Here is a 26,299-nt window from a genome sequence, read left to right on the forward strand (position 1 = left end):
TGAGAAGCAATTGAAACTCCTGCTGAGCAGTTAGTTTCTGAAAGGCTCAGACAGTGCCTGGCATCTTATTAAAAGTCAGGAGACTAGAACTGTCTGATTGAGTGATTATTCAGGTTTACTGTTTTTCTCCCAAACCAGGAAAATTGCATTTAAGAGCACTTGGGAAAAATAATTTCTTCACCTCTGCTCTGTGTATGCATGTACATGTACACATACACATGCAAAACTCTGCCCCTCCAGTAGCGGGCTTGCACAGGAGGAGGTAGACCATGCATCAAGGTAGAGTTGGTACCTGGGCGAGGTGACCATCACACAAGCTGGAGCTGAAGGCAAGGGAGAGCTGGAATATGTTCAACAGTTCCTTTGGCCAACAGTTGCATTTAGAGACCTTTATCAAGAGCAATTGGCAAGGCTGTACTGCTGAGGGGATGTGAGGGGCTAGAGTCTCAATGCACTGCATTACTATGTGGAGGCTGCTTCAAAGAAGAGCTGATGGCACAGGAGCTTGCAGGAAGGGCACAGGAGATACAGCTGTCACAGCATGTTCAGTTGCATCTTGTACTCCAAAGCTGCCTGAGTCCTACTGCAGGAAGTATTAGGAGAAACCATGGGAAGCATGAGGAGAGAGCAATAGAGGAGCTAGAAGGTTTGTCCATTGGCAATGGCAGAAATGGTATCTTCATGGGCAACATCATCAACAACTGGCACAACGGTGGCAAGGTCAGGGATCATGCTTACTTTAATTCTTCTTCCCAGGTGTGTACTAGACATGTGACACCCCCCCACACCCCAACCCAGGCCCTCACAGTGCAGGCACAACTGCTGGACTGTTGTGATCCCTCAGTCCATCCACTCAGGCACAGGACCACATGGGCTCAACTTTAATGTGGGCTGTGTCCCAGCTGGGGAACTTCCTTCCGTTCAGTGCCCAACCTGAAATATTGGGCAAAAGCAGGAGTCATGGTGTGGCAGTTCCTCTCCTTTCCTTTATCACAAATTTGGGAGCTCCTCCACCCCTTTCTGAGGAACCCTGTTCAATTGTGGGGACAGAAGGTAAGACAAACAAGGAGGGCATCATCCAGTCCCTCCATGGCTATCATCAGGCCTTGTCTTGGCTAGTAGTGAGGGCGGCTCTGTAGGCAGATCCCTAGGCAGCACTCTCTCTGTGGGATGGTGTCAGGATACAGCATGTACCGTGTCAAGATTCTGTCTTATCCTTCCAGAAGGGACTTCTCCAGACCTGTCCTGGCTTCAGGCTACTACTAACAAGCCATCCCCCTTCTGGCAGCTGCGTATGTCACTCCACAAGACAAAATATTACATCTTCATAGCTTCAGCTTGCTCCTTTGGCTCCCTGAATCCCCCTTTCCTACCCTGCAATTAAAATAGTGGGGGGTGGAGGGAATGGAGCCGTGTCCAGATCTGAGGGCCCTTGTTAGCACAGGCTGCTATAGCTCTGCATTTGCACTCCACGTGATGCTCAGCTCTTCCTTCCTCATTCTCATTTTGAGAGACGCTGTCCCTGTCTCCGCCTTCCACCAGAGCCTTCCAGCTGCCTCCCTGGCTGCAAAAGAGCCCCCATCCTAGCTCCACACACCTAGCCACAGGCAACTGCCAGTTCCTCTTTCTAGCTGGATATATGCTCTCCACTGATTACCATCCTCCTTCCCATCTTCGATTGCTTACATTCCCTCTCTCCCACCCAAGACCCACCATTTCCTGATGCCACTGTTTGTATCACACAGGGACTTGCTGCCTACCTCAACTACAGACAGCACTGTAGTCAGCCAAGGCTCGCTCCTCTGCAAAAGGAAATGAGGAAGTCGATTACACACACATGCATGCACACAGAGAAGAGTGCACATCTTTTCCTAGCCAGAGAACTAGGAACCCAGGTCCCAACCCCAGAGTAGGAGGGAATCTGCAACCCACCTGGCTGGTAGTAATCATAGATTTTGATGCTGGCCGGTTTCAGGTTCTTCATCTGAATTACTTGTTCCAGTTGCAGAATAAAAGTCTGAGATTCATCGTTCAGCTTGTGGAGGTGGAAAGAAATTAGCAAGAAAGGGGAGAAAGAAGTCATTGCATCTTCATCTTCCCTAGCTTGAATGTTTTCCTGCACTAAATCTCTCTAATCCATCAAAGATTCTGGATTTTAGAAATGGAGTATGTGTGAGGAATAGCAAATGCTAACCCAATGACAATGAAATTGGGCAAGCTTCCTCTGCTCACAGTTCTACCAGTACTCTTTCCTCATGCCTAGCCCAGCCTTGGGCTTCTCACACAGCTCCTTGTCCTCTGGCCTCTTGCTCTTGCTGTGCCAAACCAAATGTTTTTGTTCCCACTTACCTTCTCCAGATAAATGTAGACCACATCAGCTTTCACTTCTATTTTCTTAACGATGGTTCTGCACTCCAGCTGGGACAGGAAACAATAACACAAGGAAATTTGTGAGCACTTTCCTTAGGGTTTCCTGTCCCGAGGGACCCACTGTCGTATTGAAGGGATGGTGTGGAGCTGGACTCTGTGTGGAACTGTGTCTTTCTCACACATAGGGGTTTTAGTGGTTGTATCTTTGGTAGTCCCTCCTGGACATCCCTTGTGAGCACCTCGGGGATGAACTATGCTGTCCCTGCTCAGTTAGAGCAATCTCCCACTCTGGGGGCAAAAGGCTGTGTGAATAGTACATAGGACTGGTGCATTGGTCAGCAAACAGGTGCAGGCACCAGTAAAGATTCTTGTTATCTCATCTCACTGACTGCTAGACTGCTCTTAAAGACCTGCCTGGGGGCTGTGCAAATAATTAATCTTTCAGTTTTATGGCTTAATTGGAAGAAAAAAAAATTTTGGCTAGAACTAGAGTCTCTCTAAGAAATATTGTCTTAGAATTTCTGGCAAACAAATCCTGGTGTTTAGCACACCCAGCAGCACATTTTGTTCCTGGCCCAAGGCAGAATAGTGTCAGTGGGAGAAGCTGAACCACCTCTAATCTCCTGTAGCCAACCCTTGCGGGCCCTGTACAGAAATGAGCTTTTGGTTCAATTACAACAGCAAAGGGCCCCTGCTAATTTAGTTACCTCATGGCCTGAAATGAAGAGCTCCCAATAGGAGTAAGCAGGTGGGACCCATTCACCACAGCTGCTTTTTTTTTTATTCCAAAGTCCTTACCAACACCCTGGACCCGGGAGCCAGGATGAATCCAGACAGCAGGGAGACCTCCACAATCACCATGTTGGATGTGACTCTGCTCCCGATGTAGCTGAAGAAGGAGAAACAGTCAGAGGGTCTGACCCTGTGAGAATAGTGCCCTCCCAGCCCCCCTTCCCTCCACCACCATACCCTGTGTGCAGGACCCTGAGCCAGGTAGCCCACCTGGGACTGGGGGCATGGTAGCCACTGCTCCCTCTCACAGGAGGCAGCCAGCACCTTCCTTCCCCACCCCTTCCACCTACCAAATTCACCCTCTATCCTGTCCGCCCCCAAGTGCTGGGTCCCTCCATTGCAGCCCTGAGGCTTTCCCGGCTGCTGTCCCCAAGCACAGTAGGTCTTGCTGGAGGAGGAAACAACCCTTGGGGTCACCTGGCAAGGATGCGGATGGTGAGGACACGTGCATTGGCCTGGCTACAGTTGGTCAGCTCTGTGTTGACACGCAGAGTGAAGGTTACAGCAGCCCGTGGGGGAGGCTCGTGGTACCTCAGCACTGTCTGCAGGGCGAGGACCAGGAGGGGGAAAGTCAGGCCAGGCATGATCTCATGCAGGGAGAAGAGGCAGACTCCTCCACCTCTCCTCTCTCCCACGCTCGTCCCACCACCTCACCTGAGCAAAGACACAGCTGCTGCCGTGGACCTGCACTAGGAACTGCCCCGGGACCTCTGTCAGTGCTGCCTGCTGCACCAGCAGCCGCTTCTGGTGGTTGACTTGGAAAGCCTTCCCAAAGCCCCTCTGGGACTTCACCCTCACAAGCGCCTGGCCCGATGTGCTGAATGTCCTTGCTGCGTATTTTGCTAAGGCTTGCAAGGCAACAACTGTGTCCTAGAGAGGGAAAGACAGTCACCCCTCTGAAAGCATCAGCTCTAGTGAAGCCGACTTGGAGCAGGAAGACCTCGGGAGGACTCACCCTGCCAACCTCAGGTGCAAAAGTATATCAATCCACAGGGAGCTACTTGTTACCTGGGTGGAGGCAAAGCCCCCGTAGGCGTTCTGCTGCCGGGTCAGCCACGCCACAATACCAGCTGCAGTTGTCATGTCACCTGCATGCACCCGTGGCTTAGAGAGGTATGCCAGGAGCACGTAGGCTGTCAACTCTATGTCCACTGACTGAGTACCAGGCCAGAAGTCTGTGGAAGCTGGAGAGCTTGGCTTGGGGCTCCAGTGGATTTGTCCTCCTGCAGAAGGAAAAGGAGCATGCAGGCTATCTGGAGAGGACATAATTGGGGGTTCACAGGAAACAAAAGCCAGAATGCTTTCAGGGTTCCTTCAGCTCATTCCTTGTACTCAGGCCAGGATCGCTTTCTTCAGTTTATTCTCCAGGGCTTCATCCGGTCTTAGCTCAAGCTCACAGATTCCTACCTCCTTCCTCAAGAGGGTCTTGAAATCCTCCAGGCTGAGGAAACTCTTTCTGATAAGTCGCCCTCACAGCTTGTGAAATAACTTACTGTATTTTCAGTCACACAGTGCAGTTACTGCACAAATACAAGGAATATGTACAAATACATATGTCATTTTTAACTGCTCTAGCTGGGCATACGTTAATTCGGATCCCAGTAGGTGAACGAGAAGCATCACCCCGACAGCAGTCAGCACCTGATTTGATGGCCTGTTCCTCCAGTTTGTACAGCAGCTCCTGGGTTGTCTCATAGTCCCCAGCCAGGGCAAAGGCATAGGCTAGCACGGCTTCTGTGTAGATGTTGGTGATGTTGTGAACTGCCTGCTGCAGACAGCGGAGGGTAGTCTGCATGAGCTTGCCCTGCATTGGGAGAAGAGACACATGCCAAACTCTCCTGGACAAACTTTCTGGACAGGAGCAAAAGAGGGGGCAGGGGAGCTCATTCCAGGGAGCCGGACTATGTCTTCCTGATTTAGCTCCAGAGGAACCCATTAAATTACACGCTCTTTTGAGAAAACAGGCAGTGCAGCCCCAGTGTGCGCTGGGAGCCATAGCCACCAAACACTATGGCACCATGCCAGTTTTACAGCACTGTCTCTTTTGAGGAATGACTTCACAGTTTGGCCAAACTTTGGCTCCCTCCCGGCAGCTCCCTACCTGTTCCTGGCCTGGAGGATGCCAGCATTATGAGCTGACGTATCCCCACAGCGGTGCCCAGGCGTGGGAGCGTACAGGAGAGCAGGAGGGAGCAGGAGCGTGCTCACCTTCAGAGGCTGACCCAGCTCCAGCAGTGCTGCAGCGACATACGCCCCCAGGGAGATTTCATCATCCACGCTGCCCTGTGAAGGGAATGCACCTTTCATTCTCTAAGTGGTGTTTGCAGGGTGCAGGCAGTGACTCCCCAGAAGGAAAAGCATTCCTTTCCTGTTCCCCACCCCATACTCTGCTCTCCTTGAGGCTGGTTGCATGGGTTGCAGGAATGATTTTCCGGGATCCTTTGGGATCCCACAATCTTTTGCTGTCACAACATCTGTTCAGCCATTCCCCAGCTGTGCTGCCTGGCTTGGCCCTCATTTACCTTTAAAGAGGAGTGAAAGAGGCTCCCTTTGGTGGCAAAGCAGTCACTGGGGAGCTGGTTTTGCTCTAGCCAGTGTAGGGCATCCTGGACATTCTTGTCATCTACATAGATGTATTTTCTGGCTTGGCCGAAACTCTTGACTACAAAAGCTGTCAGCCTAGGAAGAGGATGAGTTGTGAGAGAAAAAGAAACACAAAAAAGGCAAAGAGAAAGTCAAAGGCCTCCTGGTGCTTGTCCCTGAAGTTAACACTGACATAGTGGGGTGCCAAAAAAAAAAAGAGTTATTTCCGTACAGAAAGGCAAGCTAAAAGTGGATATGATCCACAGGACCCAAGTGGCTCCTCTCCCTCAGCCTGGCTCCATAAGTGTACTGCTCATGTACTACTGCTTTACCCAGTCATTTCACAGGTGAAAAACCTCTTACCCCTTCTACTTTTACCCAATACACTTCATCTCCCCCAAATACCTAGAGACAATCTTGAATTCCCCATTTTCTTCCTCCCTTCCTTTCTCCATTTCTCCCAGCCCAGACACCACAGGGTCAAGCTGGGCCAATGCAGCTCTTTCAAACTCTCCCAAGCAATGCCCTCCCTGGGGAAATGATTTTTTATTGCTCCTCCCTGATCTACCTCCAGTCAGTATGTACCTATCTTGGCTGCTGGGACACCACCAGCAGAACCTGGTGTTGTCTGTGGGGCAACAGCAGGGCCATAGAGGCAAAAAAGGACCTCCCACCACCTGGGACCACATCTTTGTTGTTCCACTTTCCCAGAAACTCTGCTGCCCTGCCTCACTGCTTTTTCAAGTGGTTCAAGTTCCTCAATCTGTCTCCCTGCCAGAGACCTCCTGGGGTCTCCATCCAAAAGAGGGAACACCCATCCTATCAGCTTTCCCAGGCACATTAGCTGCTCTGGCTCAGACAGGAAAAATCAGGAGTGAGGGATATTTGCAATGCTTACCAAGTGTTCCCTTCCACATCCTGCTGCCCAAAGACACTGTAGGACCCATCTCTGTGCCTATAAAGAAGCTGCATCTGGTACCCTGGGGAGGTGGGAACAGTGATTAATAGAGCACAGTAACACAGAGGGGCCAACATTGACAGAGCGAGTGCAAGGGCAAGAGCTATTGGTAGGCTGGACAAAGGGGAAGGCAGAGGAGCAAGGTGGGTCTGTTGTACTTGCCATTGCGCAGGAATCTTGTTGCCCTCTCCTTGATCTCAGGGGTCAGCTGCCTCGTCTTCTCCAGGTACTGCAGCACATAGACAATGGGGGCAAACAGCACCATGTTCTGCTCCCCACAGCCGTGGGGCATCTGCACCAGACGGTCCAGGTTCTGCAGTGCTGTCCCCATGAGGTCACCTACGCAAGGGTGTAAGAAACAAAGCAAGTGTAAGTACGATTTGAGGTGCTTCTCAGCCAGGCAGTGGATAATAGTGTTTTATCTCAGCACAGGAGGAAAACACTGGGGAGAGGAGGAAAGAGGAGTAAACAACAGAGTGCAGGATGGAGAGTGGTGACTGTTTTGCCTCTTCCCAGTCTGGCATCATCATGCAGGGTGACCACACTACGGAGTCCCTGAGGAACTTTCCCTTATCAGCTTTTGCAGTCTGAAGTACTATTTGTAAAAGGCTATGAGCAGAGCTGCATATGAGCAGAGCTGCAGTTGCTCAGTGTGTGTCATACAGACAGACAAATATAAAAGCACTCAGGGAAAGGTTGAGATGTTTCTGGTCTTTAGCCAGGCCTGTTCTACCTGGCCATATGTCAAGCATCAAAATGTCAGTAAGCCAAGCAGGGGTGCTAGTCAGATGGTGTGAAGGTGTCCATATGTCCTCCAGCCAGCCAGAAAAACCTTGTATTCAGTTTCCTCCGTTGCGGCTCTGTTGCCTAATACCTATGGCTAATTATGCCAGGCCTGGCTTCATACCAATTCTGGCATGGGGGCAAATGAGCCCAGTGCAAAGAAGTGTATTGAATGGTGGGAGTGTGTGGTCCCAGTAGCCTCTCCAAAGTGTTCTTTTGCAACTTAGTAATGCTGAGAATGACTTCTTCTCTCCAAGAGCTTCTGTTGTAGCAGCAAAACTTAACAGGGAAACAAGATGGTTATGAGCTTTGCTGATTGTAGCTACACAGAACTAGCCAAGGTCCCAAAGTCTCAGTAAAAATAATGGCCTAGAGTCTCTGCTCCAAAGTCCTAGCTAGAAAAATAAGGATTCTCCTTTGCAGATTAGTTTTCCCATGAAAGCCTAAGTGCTAATCCAAAAATCTGAAAGCCTGGTGTTGGCAAATCTTGCAGAAAATAGAAATACAGCATCCTCTCTTTTGAGCAGTTTCATGTCGAATGGATCCCCTGACACCATCACCAAGTTAAGCCTTGTCGCATCTGTAACAGCAGTCAGTGAGCCCGCAATAGAAATCGCTTACCTGAGATGGAAATGGAAGCCCTGGCAGATCCCTTTACTACATTGTCAGGGAGGCGAAGGGACACGGGTTCTTCGGCCATGTTTCCTGATAACGACAGGATAAAGCTGTAGCATGAAAAATCAAGCCAAGTGGATCTAACTAGAGCGACAAGACTGGCACAGATAAATGGGACACTGCCTACATCTCGCTCACACAGACTGCTCCCTACAGTCTGTCCCAGTCATCACACCAAGCTCTATCGCCTGGAAACTTCAGATTAGAAGAGAGATGAGAGCTGCTGGCCAGGCTGAGGGTTCACCAAGCTTCACAACTCAATTCACTACACTTCATAAGCTTCACAAGCATCACAGCTGGTTGTCACTCAGCAGGGGCACATCCTGGAGAGACTTGCAATGCTGCAGGGACAGGGTGGGACTGTTGGAGCAGCTCTCACTGGTGACTCTCAAGCCCCAGCAATGCCCGGAGGCTGCAGTGTGGGAAGGAGACTACCGAGCAGGATTTTGCCACCTATACTCAGTGGCAAATTCAGTAGGACAGCACATGTGGAAGTAATATTTCTTGTTCTTTCCTGTCTAATAGGAAGTTAAATTTCCTATGTGAAAAATCATTTGAAAACATTCTTTCATCAGACCTCCCACACTTTAGTCCTACTCTCAGGTCTAGTTATTTCAGGCTGCAGGACCCACTCAGGCTGTCCACATACCTCCTCTCGGGCACAGAAAGGAGCTGTAAGACTTCTCCACTAAAACACCTTCTGGCTGCCAGGGCAGGAACATGAACATGGGACAGGAGAAACAAGATTACACACAAAATTCACAAACAGCAGTAAAATTTCAGAGTAAGTTCAGGTCTGGATTCAGTGGTTAGTCCCCAGCCTGTCAGGGACTCCATCCTCCTCAACTTTGGCAGGTCTGCACTGAAGTTGCCTGCTTCACTGCTCAAGAGAGCAAGAGCAAGCCTGAGGGACGGGGCTCTCTGGTCAGTGAGCATATACAAAAGCTCATGTACAATGGGTGATTGAGCAGGGAAAGGTACAGGGAGAAACACAGGCATGGTGTATGAATGCAGCTCAAGAAAGAGTACCGCAAGAAGGGAATAGGCTGGGCTAGGTCCTGGGGGGGACAAAGCAAACTGAGCCACAGCCTTGGTAGGCTAATGCTGGCCAAAAAATGAGGAGAGAAAACCATTTAGCCCAGCTCAGCCTCCCTTCCCCCAGGGGCAGGGATATTCAGAGAGAAAGCAAGCTTGCTCTCATACTGACCCGGACCAGCAAGTGTTTGACGAGCGTATGCCTCCGCCTCATGGTAGCTGGCAAGGGCTTCCTGCCCCCACAGCGTGGTGTGGTGTCCAGTACCTCTATCCTCAGTGTGATATTCAGAATCCCTAGCAAATAAATTGAACAGAGCCTGTTTCTTATACCTGTGGCCAAATTGAGTCAACTTGCTTTAAATGATAGTGGTCTGAGATGCTTCGGGTGCCTGGTCTGCATAGCCTCAGTGGTTTGGCTGGTAAAGATGAGTCAGCCAGTACTGATGGCTTGTTCAGACACCCGAAGCATGAGGGAACTAGGAAATGCCTCACCAACAGTGACTTCATTGCACTACATATGACTGTAACAACAGAAGGTCCAGCAGCCTCTTGGACCCCAGTGTCCCCTTCCCATTGCATATAAAGGACAGCAATACAAGGTTCCCCCACCCACATTCATGCAGCCCCTTCTTCCCCAGTTGGTCCCACAGCCATCTCTTCAAGAGTTCTCCATGCCACCCATTCAGTTCCTGCCCTCTCTGATGAGCCTGTCTAAGAAGAGAGAAAGAAAGCAGACACAATGGATCACACGCTTGAACCACTAAGAACAAACTTCAGGATCCAGAGGAGGCAAGGCTCTGCCAGCTGCCTCCCACTCCCTCTTCACTTCAGTTTTAGGGTTCCCCGTCACCGCTCCCATTTTTGCTGCCATACCCAGCTGGACTGCTGTCACATTCCACGTGAAGGTCTTGGACTCCTCTGCACACAGACACTCCCTGTCCCTGCAGGTCCGGCATGGCTCCACCTGGAAGTCTGAGGATTTAGCCAGGGCCACATGGATCTGAGGGAATGACAGATGCAGGCGAGTGACTGGGCAACTCAGGAGAGATGGCTTGGCACAACGCGCTCTAAAACTGGAGGGCATGGTAGGTCTGTCCCACACAGTGTCACCTGTGGCACAGGCACACACCTGTATGCACTGCTGCAGGTAGCTGAAGACAGTAGCTTTCAGCACAAAGGTCTCTCCTCGGATGACAGAATATGGCAGCGTCACATCCATGAAGAAGGGCTGGACTGTTCTGAGGCTCGTGGCCGGGGCAAGGCCAAATCCCCTCCCAGCCAAGCAGAACGTCTTAACTTTCCACTCTGCGGCAGCAGCAGGTGCTGCAACTGGGAAACTCCTGCTGCCATTGGAGCTGAGAGGAAGAGAGCACTTGCATGAAGAAATTCATCCCACTCCACTGCAATGGAGAGGGCTCATGGCCCTGGATGAGGGAGGCTATGCAGGTCCTCATGCTCTGATCAACCTCTGATATATTACCAATGACTTCTGCTCCAGTGGCTCACAGCAAGGCAGCTCTCAGCAATTTCTTCCCTAAAGCCATAAACCCTGCTTCAATGCCATCAGTAATGGCTTTATACCCTTCTCCTGAGCAAGACACTGCCCGAGCATTCCAGCTCTGTACACTCAGTCAACAGCGTGATGTCAGTCAACAGCATGATGTTCTGGAAAGCAGCAGCACCATATCCTCCTGAGTGCTGATTCATCAGTCAGGCATGACTGATGAACCCTAAGGCAACAGGGGCTACAAATTTAGCTGGTTGAGTGTTGACAAGTTAGTAGAGTGTGATAGTGAAGAGAAGATACTTGGTGGTTTGGTCTTGAAGTGTATTGCCCTTCTCTAAACCTGTGTAGACTTCAGTTCTGCACCTCAAAGTCTACTAGTCCTTCAGTTTGACTCACTACAAATGCAGGAAAGAGCCACAAAATTCACATGCAGACCTCTCTTTACACCTATGGCTGGACTTTTGCATGCAAGTCAGCCAAGACTCAATAACAAAGGGATCATCCTTCTGTCCATTTGTAAATCTGGCATTACTTACCCAACAGAGAACAGATTCCAGATCCAAGTTTCAGGGAAATAGTGGTGATGTCTTCCATGGGATGTAAATTGGGGTTGTTCTTTAGTGATTCTTTGGTCTTCTGTAGAAGGCCCCCCTGAAAGAAAGAATAAGGAGTCCCACCAGAGTGGGAGAGGTGAACCATGCCTATGATAGACATCCTAGCACTGGGGCAAGAGGCAAAGCAAGCAGTAGGAGACACGTGGGAAGAGTCTGGCAGAGGAAAACACAAGGGTGTGGGGTGATTTGGTAGGAGAGGGAAAATAGGAAGGGAAGAGAGAGAGGTAACAGGAGAATCAGCTTGCAGTGAGCTGGCTGCAAGTTTTCCAAGGCTTGGTTAGACAAAGCCCCTTGCTGACCTGACCCAGAGTTGGTGCTAAGGAGACTAGGGACCTTCAGAGAGCCATTTTAACCAACACTTCTGTAATTCTGTGAATCACAGTACTGTTTGCTTGTCTGCAGAAAACTCACAGCCCTCTGCAAGCAATGTTTTAAATATCAGCAGGTGTGTGAGCCAGCTTAGTATGATTATCTAGTACAAACTGAGACATAGAGGAAGGAAGTGACTGTCCCTGCAGCTGCAGATGGAGACAGAAGCCAGGTCTCAGCACAGCCTGTGGGGTAGTCACTGGGAAACAGATCCTGGCCCATGCTCGTGTTTGTCTGCGCCAGGCAAGGGAATGCCATCCTTTAATGTCAGGGAACATCCAGGTAGTGACATGCTTCAGAGCCCTTTTTATAGGGACTGGGTCATTCCTGCCAAGGCTGGTGGACCGGGCAGCTAGGCTGTGGCAGCAGCACCCATTACTCTTCAGAGAGCCAGTATCCACCACCAGCAAACCCCAGAGATCAGAGGGCTCTTCCATCTGGGTGACCTCATGTCGCAGGTAGGCTGAAAGTGCAGCTCACCCATGGTCAGCTTCCTATCCACCCGATGAAAGCACTGAGACGGCTTCTTGATTACAAGGTTTGAGAAGATTTTCAGCCCCATGTTCTGTTAGGAAGAGGAGGGCAGGGGAGGCAGAAAAGCATCTGTGAGTGGGGAAGAGCAGCCACTGTTCTTCAAAATGACTCTGAAAACCATTGGGGCCAGGACAGCCTGGTGCCTGGGCAGCCCAGAGTAGCACTGGGCCAAGCAGACACAGTACTGAGGGAGGCATGGCACAGCCTCCCCGATCCCTTCTTTCTCAGGAGGTCACTAAACCACCACCTCTCTTCTGGGGGACACGGGGATGTCTTGCTCCTCTCAACACATTTCCAGTAGCAAGGGCACAGAGGAGAGGTGTCAGTGTCCTGCCCCGTGCCCTCATGCACGCTGGAGGGAACAGCTGGATGAAGTCTGCCCCTTGAAGTCATACAGAGGTGTGACGGGGAGCACACCCCCCATTCAGCCCCTGGGGCTGTGACATGGGCCTGTCCACAAACACAAGAGATGTCCCTGTGCTGTGAAAGAGCCTCCTAGGATGTGCCTCTAGTGCTAAATAAAAGAGGACAAGGTCTGATCCCCAGGTCCAAGGCCAAATGGCACTGCCTGTCTTGTGTCCATGCTGCTTAAGGTTAGTCCTTTCTAGAGGAGATCTGCCTTAAAGACACCAACAGATCTGCCTGGGAACAGCCCAAAACAGTGCCAGAGAGCAGGCTAACAACTAAGCCATGTCAACGATCTGTGGTCTAATGCTTGGGATCACTCCCCATCTCTCTTTTCTCTAATACTGTAGACAAACAGGACACAGCCCAGGACCTGACTCCCAAGCCCAAAAAGCTGGGTTTTGCTGGTCCAGGATCTCATCATCTTGCTTTCTGTATCTGTGGAGGGGAATACAGGTGTTCATACTCATAATGGGTTTGTATGTCTCTTAAGAGAGCACGGCTAGGTCAGGACAGACAGCAGGGGCTGTCTGGAGAAGGCAAGGCCTTCTCAGACTGCTTGGGGAGAAAGAGATCTCAGGTGCTCATAATTTCAACAGCTCTGCAAAAAGTCATGAGGTGATTACCCGGAAGAGGTTAAAGATGTCAGGCTGAAAGGAATGCTGTGTCTTCCCTTGTAGCAGAGGTGACGTGGACTGGGGCTGAACACAGTGATCTGAATGCTCTTCTACTTGGGCAGGGTATCCATGTCGGTAGGCAGCAGGGAACAAACCATAGACCTAGGGAAACTCACAGGCAGGGAAGAATCGGGCAAGGAGCAGATACCTCCAGATGTTCACTCCACCGTCCCCTATGCATATCTGTTCCTGCCCATCCCCCTAGGCAGGCCCTGCTTTCTCCTCCACACAAAGACCTCCTCATCCACTAGCCTCCAGCTCCCCTTGCCACAGCCCCTGCCTGCCTCCCCCAGCCCATCTGCCACTCCTGGTTTTTGGCTGGTTGCACAGACACTCACCATTTGTCTGGTCAGCTCGCTCTCTGGTCTCGCGAAGAACATGTTTTCATCCACTGCCTGTACTGCACAGAGGGAGCCAGGGGCTGCCTGCAGTCGGAGCTGCACTGTTGACCCTGGGTGGGCTTCTTTAGCTGGGAACTCTACCTTGACCTCGAGCAACACACCAGGAAAGGAAATATGAAAAAGAGAGAAAGAAGGGTGAGGAGGCTGACAGACAGGCAACACAGACAGAAAGAGGAAGACCAGCTGGAGTCTTCCCTGCTCAGCCACTGCTATGAACAGAAGTCACTGTTGAAGCTTTCCTGGTCCCCGGGCACTGTGCTGCAGACATCCCCTTCCTCTTTTCTCCCCAGTTCTCTCTTTGAAGGATCTGAGGGTCTCCTTCCCTCAGGCCTGCTGACTCCTGCCTGTCAGCTCTCCCCCAGCCACAGGAGTGAGTCTCACCTGGTTTTCAAAGCACAAGGCAACATCAAAACGGATGCTGTCAGCTGTTACCCCTCCACTGGGGAAGATGGTGTACACCACTAAGGAAGGTGATGGGGTGAAGTCAGCAGTGAAGGTCAAAGGGATGGAGAAGGAGCCCTTCAACACTGAGGAAGGAAAGGCAAAGTGTTTTCATCACAGCCCCACCGAGATCTCCTTCTGCCCTCCTTCTTTCTTCTGCTTTTTAATCCCACAATGTCAAACCAATTCCTGCTGTTGCTCTGTCTGCCCTCTCCCTCCATTCTCTGACCCCTTGTGCTCCATCTTCCCACAGGTCCTCCCAGTCTCTCTTCCCGTCATTGTTTCCCTCGTTCTGTCTTTTCGGCCTCTTCCAGCTGACACTATTGCTTCCGCAGCCTCTCTCTGTCCTGTTCGCTGACTGCCCAGGACCTAGAAATTCAGGGAATCTGGGAGAAACTCTGGCAACTCTCACTGTCCGACCTAGAAACCCACCAGGCGCAACTGTTTCCCGTTGTCCAGCTGCCACAGACTTACTGTTCAGCTTCCCGACCTGGACACTCCTTTGGCCCCTGACAACAATTCCAGCCTTCCCAGTGACCTGCGAGAGGAGGGACAAGCGATGAGCAGGCTGCTGTTTGCCACCAGAGTGCAGTCACACTCACCCATGTGTATCTTGCTCTCCTGAGCAACCTCAGAAATAAACTATGGGTCCAATCCAACCCCACACCTCGGGTCCAGCAGATTTGGAGACATCACAGTGTTGGAGGAGAAGCCTTAACACATGAGATTCTGGTCTGGCAGATAGGACAACGGATGGGTAGTAGGTTCACTGGAGATAAGGCATTTCCCCTCTAGTAGGCAGGTCTCCAGACCAGACCAAAAGACATTTCCACTGAGCAGCTGTTTGATAACCAGAGTGAAAAAGTGATTCTCCCATCCAGTTTTAAAGGGAGAAGAGTTTGACAGCAGACTCTGCACAAGACAATTCCCGCTGCAGCCTTGGCAGAGGCTAAGGGGATGATGGGCTGCAAAGGCAGAAGCCTCCTCCCATCCATGGAGGTGACTGGGGCCCCGATACCTGGATCACACTGTGGCCAGGCTGAGCTCTACTGGGTGTAGTGTTCACCCCGTTCTCCAAGAACAAGTTTTTCCTGTCATCCCTCCAGGGATGATCTAAATTACTCCCTCAACATTTCATTGGGGTCTGGTCCCATCAGGGCAGCCTTTCCCCCCAGGTTCTCTACTACCCTTACTCACATAATATGCAAAACCTATACGGCTGGTGTCTTCTCCCAGGTCATCCCGACTGAGCGTGAAGGTCACCTGGACATTCTGCTTCAGCCCACAAGGCAGTGTTTCTGTGAGTGGGTGTATGTCCAGGAAGCTCTTGGTTGTGACATGGAAGGGCTGGAGGTGATGGTAAGCGTTTGTGTAACTGAAGTCCGTTTTTCGAGGTGCGTGCGTGAGATCCTCCAGTGTGAACCTTCCCTGAGAGGGGACACAGAAATCAAGAGTTTCATGCTTCAGTGCTTTGTTAGGATGTCGTCAGCTTGGTTTGGGAAAAGGCTGTTGTTTGGTGCCTTCCTGCTGGCTCTGCACAGGCAGAGCTGTGTGGGGAGCTGGCAGGGGGGCTCCAGGGCAGGAGTGGGGAGCACTGGCACAGCTCAAGGATTCTCACTTTCCCGTATGCAGAGGTGGGATTTACCTCCAAAGAGACTGATGAGCTGTTCCAGGCAGTTGTGTCCAGGTTGAATGATGCTATTCCACTGCCATCTGTGATGTATGTTTTGATAAGCCGACGCCTCATGAACTTTATCACGAGATAAACTTTTCTGTTTTTCATACCATTTCCATAGTGATCCTGAAGCTTAATCTGATGACAACAGGGTGAGGCAGAAAAGCCAAAGTCAGATATTTCTTCCAGTGTCACACCCAAAACCTTCCTCCCTCTGACAAACATAGAGCCTCCTGTGTAGGTAGCCTTAACTTCAGTCTGGCCCCAGAAAGACAGGAGACCTATAAAACTCCCTCATCTCTAAAGCTAAGCTGAGAGTGATTAAAACTTATCCGCTCCAAAAGGTGTATGTGGCTATAGCATGAGGAGCTCATCTCCTAGCCAACAGCTGAGACATCCTTGCATCCCAGCATCCCTGCTGAGACATCACTCATCGCTCTCAGCAGAAGCTGGAGGTGTAAACACATCAGGGAATCTGAAATGCAGAAACTGGAGCCGCACTGTCAAGTAATGTGACACACTGCAAGGTAAAGTACTCTGAGGAATAGAAAATGGTTTGGGTCAGCAAAATTTACTAGGCATTAAATTCCTTGGCAAATGATGGGGAGGGAAGAAGCAAGGGAAAAAATCACCTTCCCCCTGTAGGGTACTCCAGGGATGTAATATGCATTTGGTGTCTCAAACACTGCCCTTGCAGCTGTCCTGGAGATGAGGATTTGGCTGGAGGCGTTGATCTGCACCCCTGTTGGAATGCAGAGTGCAAGGGAAGCAGGATCAGTATCGGAGGTGACTACCACACCCTAGTTTAATCTCATTTTGTTATTCCCAGCCTCTCTAAGCAAAGTGTCTCAAAATTCCTTCCCGACACCAGCACCCTTCAAGGTTTGGAGGCTGTTCCTGGGGCAGCTCCTTCTTTAGTTAAGATGTCTCCAAGCCCTTTTGTGGCCTCACAGACCACACTCCCAGCCACACCGCATCTGCCTGCTGCTGGCAGAGTAGCTCTCCATGGGCACAGTAAGTTCCTCAGGCAGGACTGCTCTCCATGGCCTGTGATGGTCCCAGTACCAGCTGGAGGAGAGGGGGAAGTGTGCCCACTCTGACCCTCACACCCCCAGAATGGTCCCTCTCACCCATGCACCTACTCTGCTGACCCCCCGGGTACCTGTGCCCATCTCCAGGAGAGAGGCCTCTGCATAGAGCTTGCCGTCTTCCTCGCTGGGAGCCAGGTTGAAGACTGATGTGCTTACAGAAGGGGTGAAGCATCCCTTGCTCATGGTCTGCAATAGGAAGTTGTAGATATTATTTGGGGCTGGGGAGAAGGGAAGAAGTCAGAAGTACAAGGTATTAGTCATTCTGTCATAACTGTTGACTGCAACAAGTAATAATGCAGACTCATATATAGATAGATATGGTTCACATTTAAAATTCTGTATTTTCTATTTTATATGCATGAATATGCGCAATTCATATTGTAGAAATATAAAACAAAACACACATCACAGTTTTGTCAAAGTTACAATGTTGGCAACTTTCCAGCTTTAGCAGAAAACTGGAGACTGCACTAACTGGATCACAGAGCAAATATATGAGTATTTTAATAGATCTAGCTAGAAGAACTCCAGAATCAAACAAAAATTCAAAGTAGCAAATCATTTCCAGAGCTGGAAGATTACAACTAACGTAACAAGTCATAATGACAAATCATAAAGCATGAAAAGTTTTCAACCATATATGTACAAGGGAAGAGCCCAGCTATGAAATACTTTGTTAGGAATGGAAAGATGTAATAAGGAAAATACAAAAATATGTACTATATAAATATATAAAAAGAGAAAATAAAGTATAAAAGCCACCGTGTGATTTGGCTATGGAATTAACCACGTCTCCACCATACGTTAGTGTCCTTGGGCAGCTCCAGGGCAGGTTCACCTTAACACGGTAATTTTGCACCTGAGTAAGCTCTATTAATTGCTGTTTCTTAGACTGCATGAATTTCTGCCAAGTTATGCTTCTTTCCAGAAAAGAACAGAACTCTAAATCTTTCTGCTGAATTCCTCTTTTCTATCCCCTATCATTAATAAGCAAAGTTACAAAGAAGAACTTCTGGGGGTAAAGGCTTCTTAGTTGCTCTGGGCAACAATAATTGCATTAACTGAATAAAAACAATTACTTATTAGTCTACATATACATTACAGAGATTGGCAAACCTTCCCTACATAGCAGTTCATTCTGTTCACTCAGCTGTTGACGCTCGGTCCTGCGTGGTGCTCCTTCACTACCCATGTATCTCCCAGGATTTTACTCACCGGACCACTGTATTCCCTACAGATGTCCTTGCTGGTATTTTGAGGATGCCTCCTTGCCTTCTGGCACAAAGTCACCCGCATGGTCCCTTGCACTGCTTTCCCGTAGCTGTACCTGCAGGCAGAACACCAGAGGAGCTGCTGAGCAGAGGTACTGTGTATTTTGCTGAGCACATTGCTCCACACAGGTAGCCTTCCTGATGAAGGTCATAATGCAGCTGGTAAGCTGGTGAAAATATAGCACGTTGTGTACTTGGGGAGTGGAACAGCACAGCCCTGTGTCCAACAGAGGCAGAAAAAAAGCACAGATGGGAAAGGACCCACACTCTCCAAAGCTCTCCCACTTCTGGGTGCTTGCTGTCCTGGAATTGCAGGCAGACACTGAGAGCTGACCTGAGCTGATGTGTCCACGCAGCATGGAGCAACACCCAGTGGAGACATTAGCTCAGGTGTGAAAGCAGCAGAAACCTGTGTCTATGCAGACAGCAACACCAAGTGCATGGTATGGCAGTGACAGAGCTACAGAGTGACCTCAAACCTGCCTTACTATGGGCTTATCTCATGGTCTGGACTCATTTCCATCATCAGACCTGCTCTGCTGTTTTTTGCAAGGTACAGCAGACGTGTGCCCTTGTCAGTGCAGACTGTCAGTGCAGATTTCCCCTGCCTGCCTTGCTGCATTTCCCTGCTTTGACTCCTCTCTGGCTTTCCCTTTGGAGCAATGCTCCTGACAGTATCAGTAACAGGAAGACATCTATGACCCATCCTGGGAATGCAGAGTGCTGTACTGTTTTCTAGTAGAGCTTCATATGGTCTAATTTTAAATGTCCCAGTTAGTGAGAAATTATGTCAGACCAGCAGCAAAGAGACAACAAAAGTCTCCAGACAATCCAGCCCCAAATACAAATGAGCTCACCCCCTTTTATCTGTCTACAAAGTGCTTTGCAGATCATTCTCCTTCCTCCTTTGTGCTTATACCATCTGAGGTCATGCCTTCCTTCACACCCTCATCTGCTCAGTCTTTGCTAATGACTATATAACTAGAGAAACCCATCTGTTCCTTATAAGAAGGTAATAAGCTCAGCAGTGTGTAAGTGAGAAGGAACAGCATAACCTTCTAAGGTTATGAAGCTTCCAGAGCAGGGTATCACTTGCCTAGACAAGTCTCCCTAGAGCTGGATGGTCTGTCCCAAGTGTGGCTCGTGTACCTCTTCCCCAAGGAAGAAGCCATCAGTTTGACTCTTGCGCTATTTGGGATTCTTTGAAAGGAACAACTGTGTTTGGCCCTTCTTGAGCCACTTCTCCTTGATGGATTCAAGAGATAGGAGACATACGGAAGGAAAGACACAGTTTTGATGAGCTCTTTCCCCTGAACATCCTCCTTACCTGCCACACGCACGAAGTGGGAAAGTTTTATCTGAAGCATAAATCTGAGCTGGTCCCTCGAAGAAAACATCAAACTTTTGCAACACTGGAACAAAAACCACAGAGTTACTCCATCAAAGGCAACAGACTACCTAGACATGGGATCACAAAAGGCAAGAGTGTGTTCATGTCAGGCTGGAGTCCCATGAAGGAACGTGTTCATGAGGTAAAAGCAAGGACTAATTAAGAACAGGGAAATCAAAGAAAGAATCCCCTTTTCCCCCCAATATACGAACAGTCTCGCAGAGGCCTTTAGTGTATTTTCACTCTGTGCCAGCCTAGTTCTTAGCACATACGTTCTCCAGGAATCTCAAGCACAGTCTCCCTTGTGTTCATTTCTGATATTGGCCATGCTATATGCTATAGATTTGTGTTTAATCCTAGCTCTCAGATGGTAAATCTTAGTTTATAGTATTTGGCTATACATTGTTATACAGACAGAAACAAGCAACTTTTTGCATCCCATTCTTTGTTCTCCATACTCCATCTTACCATGTTCCTCCACCTTAAAGGTACTGGACACTTTTGGTTTCACCACACTGATGGTGTAAGTCCCCAGAGAGAGTTCGGCAGCTAACTGGAAAGAGAGGTCCGCAATGCCCTGTTTTGGTCTCACATCCAGCCACTGGCCAATACGGTTTTGGTTTGGGTCCTGCAGTCCGAGGGAAGTAAAGAAGAGGCAATCATCAGCAACACCTGCTATTCTCTACCCAGCCCACTGGATTCAAAGGCATTTCAGAGATTCCAGAGGCTTTCACAGGTTCCTGCTGTTTTTTCCCCAGATGGTGCTGAAGTGACCTGAGTGCTGGAGCATCAACAGAGGTGAACCCAACCCACCCAGGGTTACGCTACTCTGTACTGCCATTGAAAAGGAAGGTATGAAAGGTCCTGACACTTAGACTCTCCAGTCCTCTGTAAAGATGAACTGTAAGAGTTAGCTAAAGCCTGGCTGGCATTCCTGGATGTAGAAATGGATGGAAGCTGAACCCTTTGGATCCTCAATGCTTGTTAACAAGAAGGATGTGGATAGAGTATGCATGTGCATGTGTATACACAGACCCTAAGAAAAGTAACGTGACTCAGTAAGACTAGGTATTATCCATACTGAAGTACCTTTCCTCATAACACCTGAGGAGTCTGAAACACCCACCTGGACTTCCACCACGGAGTACTGCAAAGCAAACAGACAGCAATGTCAGAAACTGGCATGACATAGCAACCTGCATATAAACTTATCTTACCCACCTTGTCCGTGTGCTGTGACAACACCGCCAGTCCCAAACATTACAATACAAGGAGCTTGATCCTACCAACACCAGGAGAATGGCTTTGAAATAGTAAGGAAAATACGTAACACAAAAATCTGTGCTATTCTTTGGATTTGCTTTTTGATCCCTGAATTTTCAAGATGCACTTTGATATTCTACAGCTGTGAAAGCTAGAATTTACTATAAAAAAAAAGGAGAAAAGTAGACTCACAAATACCATCATCCCAAGTTCACAAATATTAAAAGGTGCCAGTTTTTTAACATAAATCCCAAGAATTAGCAAAACTGCATCACCTATAGGAATAATACACCCCACATCTTCCTGTAAAATCCCTGGCCTAGGAGGTAAGGCTTCGAGACACGAATTACTGCTGACTGCAGCTGACAGTAACAGGGAGGAACAAAGAAGGACATACTTCAGCCCTTCTAGGCCTATTAATTCTCTCTTTGTTCTTATATCACTGCAGCTATCAGTCAGGAGGCAGCAGTGGTGAAGGACATGTGATTTGGGAGCACAAGGCATAAGGAGGCAGGAGCAGGGGCTTGGGAGAGTAACTGGACTGTAAACAGAAGGCCACATGTAATTCACATGATTCATCATTCTAAGCTTTCATGAAAGTTATCATAGGCAGCTCTGTTTTCACTTAAAAAAAATGTGAAGGTTAACTATTTTTGTAATTTGAATCTAATGTCAATGCTAAAACTAAACACGCTGGTGAACGGCACCCATGTTATCTCCAACTCATCTAATTATTATAGCTTTAATGCTGCAGTGCATTCAAGCCTCATAATAGCTTTGGTTAAGCATGACCTTTTTTGAATTTTCATCACAGCATTATTAACAGTTATAACACTGATTTACTTACACTCGCAGATAGACTTCAAACATTTATGGTCAAATATCTTCATGAACCAACTGTAGGCGTGGAAGCAAGTGTATTGTTTACTCTATGATCTAACTAATATAAGACATATGACTTCTCTGTTGGGAGGATAAAGGAGTGCATGATCCTAGGCCCTCACCAATAACTCAAAGAAGAGGAAATGAAGCCAGCAATAAAGAAGCTGGAAGGATCTCTCCCTTTATTTCAGTCTAGAGGGATTTGATCCAACTCTGCTCACGTGTGCCCTTCCGTATTTATCTGTCATGGCATGAATTCCTGTTGGCTCTCCTTAAATTGCCTGAGGACAGAGGAGTGTGAAATAGCTATAGCTGCTGGCTGCAGGTATAATTGCTTACCGTAGAAAGATGCTAGTCTTGCAGTTTCCTGGCTAGCACATATGCAAGTCTCTGGCAACTTCTCACTCCCTTGACATGGGGAGAATGAGCTGCTGCCAGCAGCAAGTCAGTATAATTTGGTTATACTGTTTTGTCTCTTTTCTTTTTTTATGATCACTTCACGTGTATCCTTTTCCATATCAATTAATTTTTCTTAAGATTTTGCTGATGTGTCACAGCTTGCTTCAGACCCTCCTGCCTCCCTAAGGTGCAACACGCTCCACAAAGCGCTGAGCTTTCCAGAGCTGCCGGAGGGGAGCTTTGGGTCTGGCAGGGTCTATACACGACTTGTCTGGTAATTGTGCCCATGGCCAGCAGCCCGCAGATGTCCCCAGAAGCCCTGCCTGGTTTTTTTGGCGCGGGGGGCGGGGGCACAGGTGCACGCAGCTCCTGGGCTGCCCTGTGCTAACTCAGCTAGCGGGGATCGCTGGCACACTCCCCAGACGCCATCAGCAGCGCCAAGCCTCCCACCGGCCAGCAGCCGTCCTGTGAGAGCAACAGCACAGCTGTTGGCAAACGGGCGCTGCTGTTCCAGTTTAGTTTAGTAGAGGGTTGGTGTTGGCCGCCCTGGGTGCTGCAGACATTGGGACTGTCTCAGCCTCCACGGCACGGGGCTGGCAGAGGAGGCAGAACTGACAGAGGGAGCCTGGAGACTTCCTCGCCTCCACTTAGAGGGGCTTTACCTTGCTGTTAACGGGAGCAAAATCTTCGGTCAACGTCACGATCCGGAATTTCACTGAAGGAAGAAAATGGAGAAGAGCACATTATAGAGATAAAGAGTGTTCGGGAACGGACTTGCCCTGCAGTTGCCTCCCCCCAAAATCACAGCTCCCCACGCAGCCCTACTGGCAGCCCCACGCCTGCCCTGCAGCCCCCCTTTACCCCTTGCTCAGCCCTGCTCACCAACTCTTCCCCCAAAACGTGTAGCAGCAGCACAGCAGCACAGCAGCCAGCCTCACAATTTAGGGTCTTTCCCACGGGCTACGCCCAGAGCTACCCTCATGTTTCCTTGTCTGCAGTGTGAGCAGACCCGTCCTACCTGGCCCTGGCCAAGACGACCACGTTCAGGTCCGTCCCCTCTTCCAAGCCAGCTCTGCTCCTAGAGCATGTGAAACCGACCCTTCCAGTCCCCTCCCGCCCCTAAAATGTGGTGCATGGATACATCACTCCAGAAGGCAGCAGATAGCTTCCCCCTCAATCCTCACGGAGGCTGCAGGGCACAAAGCACTCGGTACGGCACTCATGGGAAACTGGGAACGAAGTCCAGGCAGGTCAAGGCAGGGGAACTGTCAGGGTGCTCCATGCAGTGCTCACCTGTCTGTCCTGGGTTATAGATGGGTTTATCCATCTGGATGAAGGTGCCTGTGCCAGCCCTGCGGATCAGGACTTGCTTCTCTTCATTTGCACTGAAGTAGTGGCCATTGGAGATGTGCAGGTGGACAGTGCCCACCTCCTGTCTGCCTGCAGGTTGGGGGACCTAGGACATAAAAGAGGAGCCACCAGGTTAGCAGGCAGTAGGAGATGACAAGATGGCATCAGAGTAGTGCTCTTCTCCTTGCTCCTGCTGCACTGTGAGGCCAGCCTCTTTTCCATCTTACTTTGAAGGCCAGCACAGGGTTCCCCTCAGTGGCTGAGGGCTGTGTCTATGGAAGCACAGGGGACAACACCTTTGCACTTGGGACAGATCTTGGACAAGAGGAAAAGGGAGCCTGTTCTGGCACAGAAATTGTGTCTGCCCCTTCACAGGGCCACCTGTAGAGCCTGCATAGAGCGAGATGGAGAAGACTTAACCCAAGGGAAGAAAAGGTCTACGTTGATGAGAAATCTGTTTCCTAGAGTGTGCAGGTCATGGAGGCTGAAATCCACTCTTATTCATCAGTGCAAACCAAGAAAATAAGGTTCATGAGTTTGGCAGATCAGAAAGACCTGTGCTGAGCTTCTGTGCATGCCCTCCTATGTCTTTCCTAGTCCTCTGGCACATTTTCCAGCCCTTAAAGGGAAGCTTGGAGGGAAGCAGACATGATGGGAGGCTGTCTGAGATGAAAAGTCTGGCTATTCCTGCATCACGATTCACAAATGACACCCTGTGACAGTGCTTCCTTCTCAGAGCAGAGAATTAGCTGCCATTTGGGTGCTTCTAAGCACCTCCGTCCTCCTCAGTCCTTTGGTGCCTGGCCAGGCAAGCCTTCCTTCAGTGTGCCACCAGGGTGGATTGTGAGATACCTAGCAGGAACAGTATCATGCAGACAGACAAAGGCAGGGAGCAAAGACACCAGGCTCCCACTAAACACTCCCCCTGACTGTGCATTCACTTCTTTCCGTGCCCTCTCTCCTCCCATCATCCTCATTCTCTATTTCTCTGGAGAGGAGTCACGAGCCAAAAGAGCATGCTGGGAGCTGCCAGCTAGAGGTCCCTGCCAAGAATGATCCTGACCTGAAATTTGGAGCACTCGAAGATCCAGTTGTTCCGGACGACCTTGCGGTAGAGGCTGAGGTTGCCAGATGGATGCACAAGAGTTAAGGCCACACGAATAGGCTTCTCCACCCCACGGAGGTCCAAGCACACCCTCTGAGAAGAAGGGTAGGGCAGTGCAGCTGGAATGATGATCAGGTACCTCCTGCAGTGGGGAAACAAGACATCACATTCTGGGAGTAGTCTCACCCACTCTTGGCACTCATACTCTATAGCGTGAGGAAGCAGGAGGGTTTACCACCGCTCTGAGGGCAGGAGGTGCTGCTCTGCTGGAGTGAGAGGGACAGATTAACAATGAGAGTGTGAACCTCTCACAGGGGTGATGGAAGGTATATAGTTAATTTCAGATAAATACAAGAGAAATGCTTTCAGGTGACCTCAGGTCACACTGGTGGGTACGTGGTTTTGGAGGATGCTACAGTAGTCCAGAGAAACATATACAGTAGAGATCATCTCTACTTCTGCAAAGGGAACCATTCTTAGGTGTTCCCAGTACACATGGAAAACGCAACACTCCAGCCCCTCAACAGAAAAAGATTCGCCCTTCTTGCTTTGAGATGGCTCCTCAACTACCTTGGCAGCAGATTGGTTCCTGTTTAATCAACCCCAGCCCTGCAGCCCTTTTCATTTGCCCTTCACTTTATCCTACACCTTTCCCTTCAGGCTGCCTCAGACTGCAGTCCCTCACTCTTCTTGTTCCCACCACGAGTCCTCACCTAGTTCTTGTACTGCAGCGATATCCGTGAGAGAGGTTCCCACCTTCAGGAGGATCCTGTGTTCATAACAAGGCTCGTGGCATGCTGCATACCACCCCATGTCTATCCCTTCCAGGAGATGACTTACAGGGTCCCGTGCTCTCTCCCTGCTATCCTGGCCCCTCCCTCAGCATCACAACTATCTATCACTAGATTTTCAAATGGCACTTACGGTTGTGCCACTATTCCCAGGGTGTAGAGCAGGCAGCTCAGGAGGAAGGGAGTCCACATTTTCATAAGAGACCCCCAGAGAGGTGGATTCCTCTGGAGGGCTGGTCAGGAGAGAAGGTAGGGTGCAGCTTCTCTCCTTCCAAAGTCTCCAGGCCACCTGCTGTTGTTGCCGTTTCTCCTAGGAAGCAGACAAGGAGCCCCAAAGTTTCCTTCTTCTGCCTCATTCCTGTGTTTATAGTGCTACAGGCACAGGGTTGTACCATTCAGGATGTTCCCCAGCCAATCCAAGTCTTTTTGGACTCCAGCCTCTCTGCTCTCCTACTCCCCTGTGGATGGACCAGCATCATTCAGACAAATTTGCTTTTTATTTTGCTAAGCAACAGCCTGTTTCCTGTTCACTGCGCTGACCCTGCTCCCTGTGCCAGCTGCAGCCCCAGTCCCATTGTTTTGCCTCCAGCTGGATTGTCCCACGGCCCCTTGGCATGTGCACTCAGCTGGAGCTCACGGTGAGCTCTTGTGGTCATGCTGTCCCCAAGCTTTTGGATTCTGTAGCTCCCGAGGCAGGTCTCAGTCTTGAACTGGAGACCAGGCTTTGTACAAAATAAGTATATATGCATAGTGCTCTGCCCCTTCGCAGAATGCTGCCTTACCCAGGAGGAGAGCACAGAGAGCAGCAGAGCTGGAGTCCTCACCTACAGGTATTTCAGTTTGAAGAGGAAATCTAACAGCTGCTGTTCACTCCAGCTATATCACACAGTCCTCAGTGGTCCAGTTCAGGGCCAACTTACACACGCACTCACCGGTGG

General features: G+C 49.7%; 1 protein-coding gene across 1 annotated transcript; it reads right to left on the reverse strand.

Annotated features, from left to right (window-relative positions):
- Window positions 1-1,761: 1,761 nt before the first annotated feature.
- Window positions 1,762-25,553, reverse strand: LOC142413012 (alpha-2-macroglobulin-like protein 1). Its single transcript, XM_075509044.1, has 35 exons — window positions 25,495-25,553; window positions 24,529-24,712; window positions 23,409-23,571; window positions 22,778-22,830; window positions 20,698-20,718; window positions 20,040-20,199; window positions 19,509-19,593; window positions 18,126-18,237; window positions 16,982-17,096; window positions 16,452-16,561; window positions 15,790-15,957; window positions 15,342-15,572; window positions 14,619-14,682; window positions 14,085-14,230; window positions 13,641-13,790; window positions 13,252-13,404; window positions 12,167-12,251; window positions 11,240-11,354; window positions 10,326-10,551; window positions 10,070-10,196; window positions 9,369-9,490; window positions 8,811-8,865; window positions 8,108-8,191; window positions 6,866-7,042; window positions 6,644-6,725; window positions 5,685-5,841; window positions 5,371-5,445; window positions 4,804-4,966; window positions 4,171-4,385; window positions 3,817-4,032; window positions 3,580-3,704; window positions 3,169-3,259; window positions 2,350-2,418; window positions 1,933-2,035; window positions 1,762-1,802 (listed from the first exon to the last, which is right to left on the reverse strand). Exons 1-35 carry the CDS (start codon window positions 25,551-25,553, stop codon window positions 1,762-1,764), a joined length of 4,302 nt encoding a protein of 1,433 aa, XP_075365159.1.
- Window positions 25,554-26,299: the final 746 nt, after the last annotated feature.

The sequence above is a fragment of the Mycteria americana genome, chromosome 1 (assembly GCF_035582795.1).
Source record: "Mycteria americana isolate JAX WOST 10 ecotype Jacksonville Zoo and Gardens chromosome 1, USCA_MyAme_1.0, whole genome shotgun sequence".
NCBI lineage: Eukaryota > Metazoa > Chordata > Aves > Ciconiiformes > Ciconiidae > Mycteria > Mycteria americana.

What these genes read in the sequence shown, in the direction of transcription:
- LOC142413012 (XM_075509044.1), bottom strand. Translation starts at nt 25,553, where the DNA reads ATGTGGACTCCCTTCCTCCTGAGCTGCCTGCTCTACACCCTGGGAATA. An exon ending in GCTCATCAGTCTCTTTGGAG is followed by an intron (nt 15,573 to 15,789) that starts GTAAATCCCACC and finishes GTCCCCTCTCAG; the next exon opens with GGAAGGTTCACACTGGAGGA. An exon ending in TCAAACACTTGCTGGTCCGG is followed by an intron (nt 8,866 to 9,368) that starts GTCAGTATGAGA and finishes CTGCCCTGGCAG; the next exon opens with CCAGAAGGTGTTTTAGTGGA.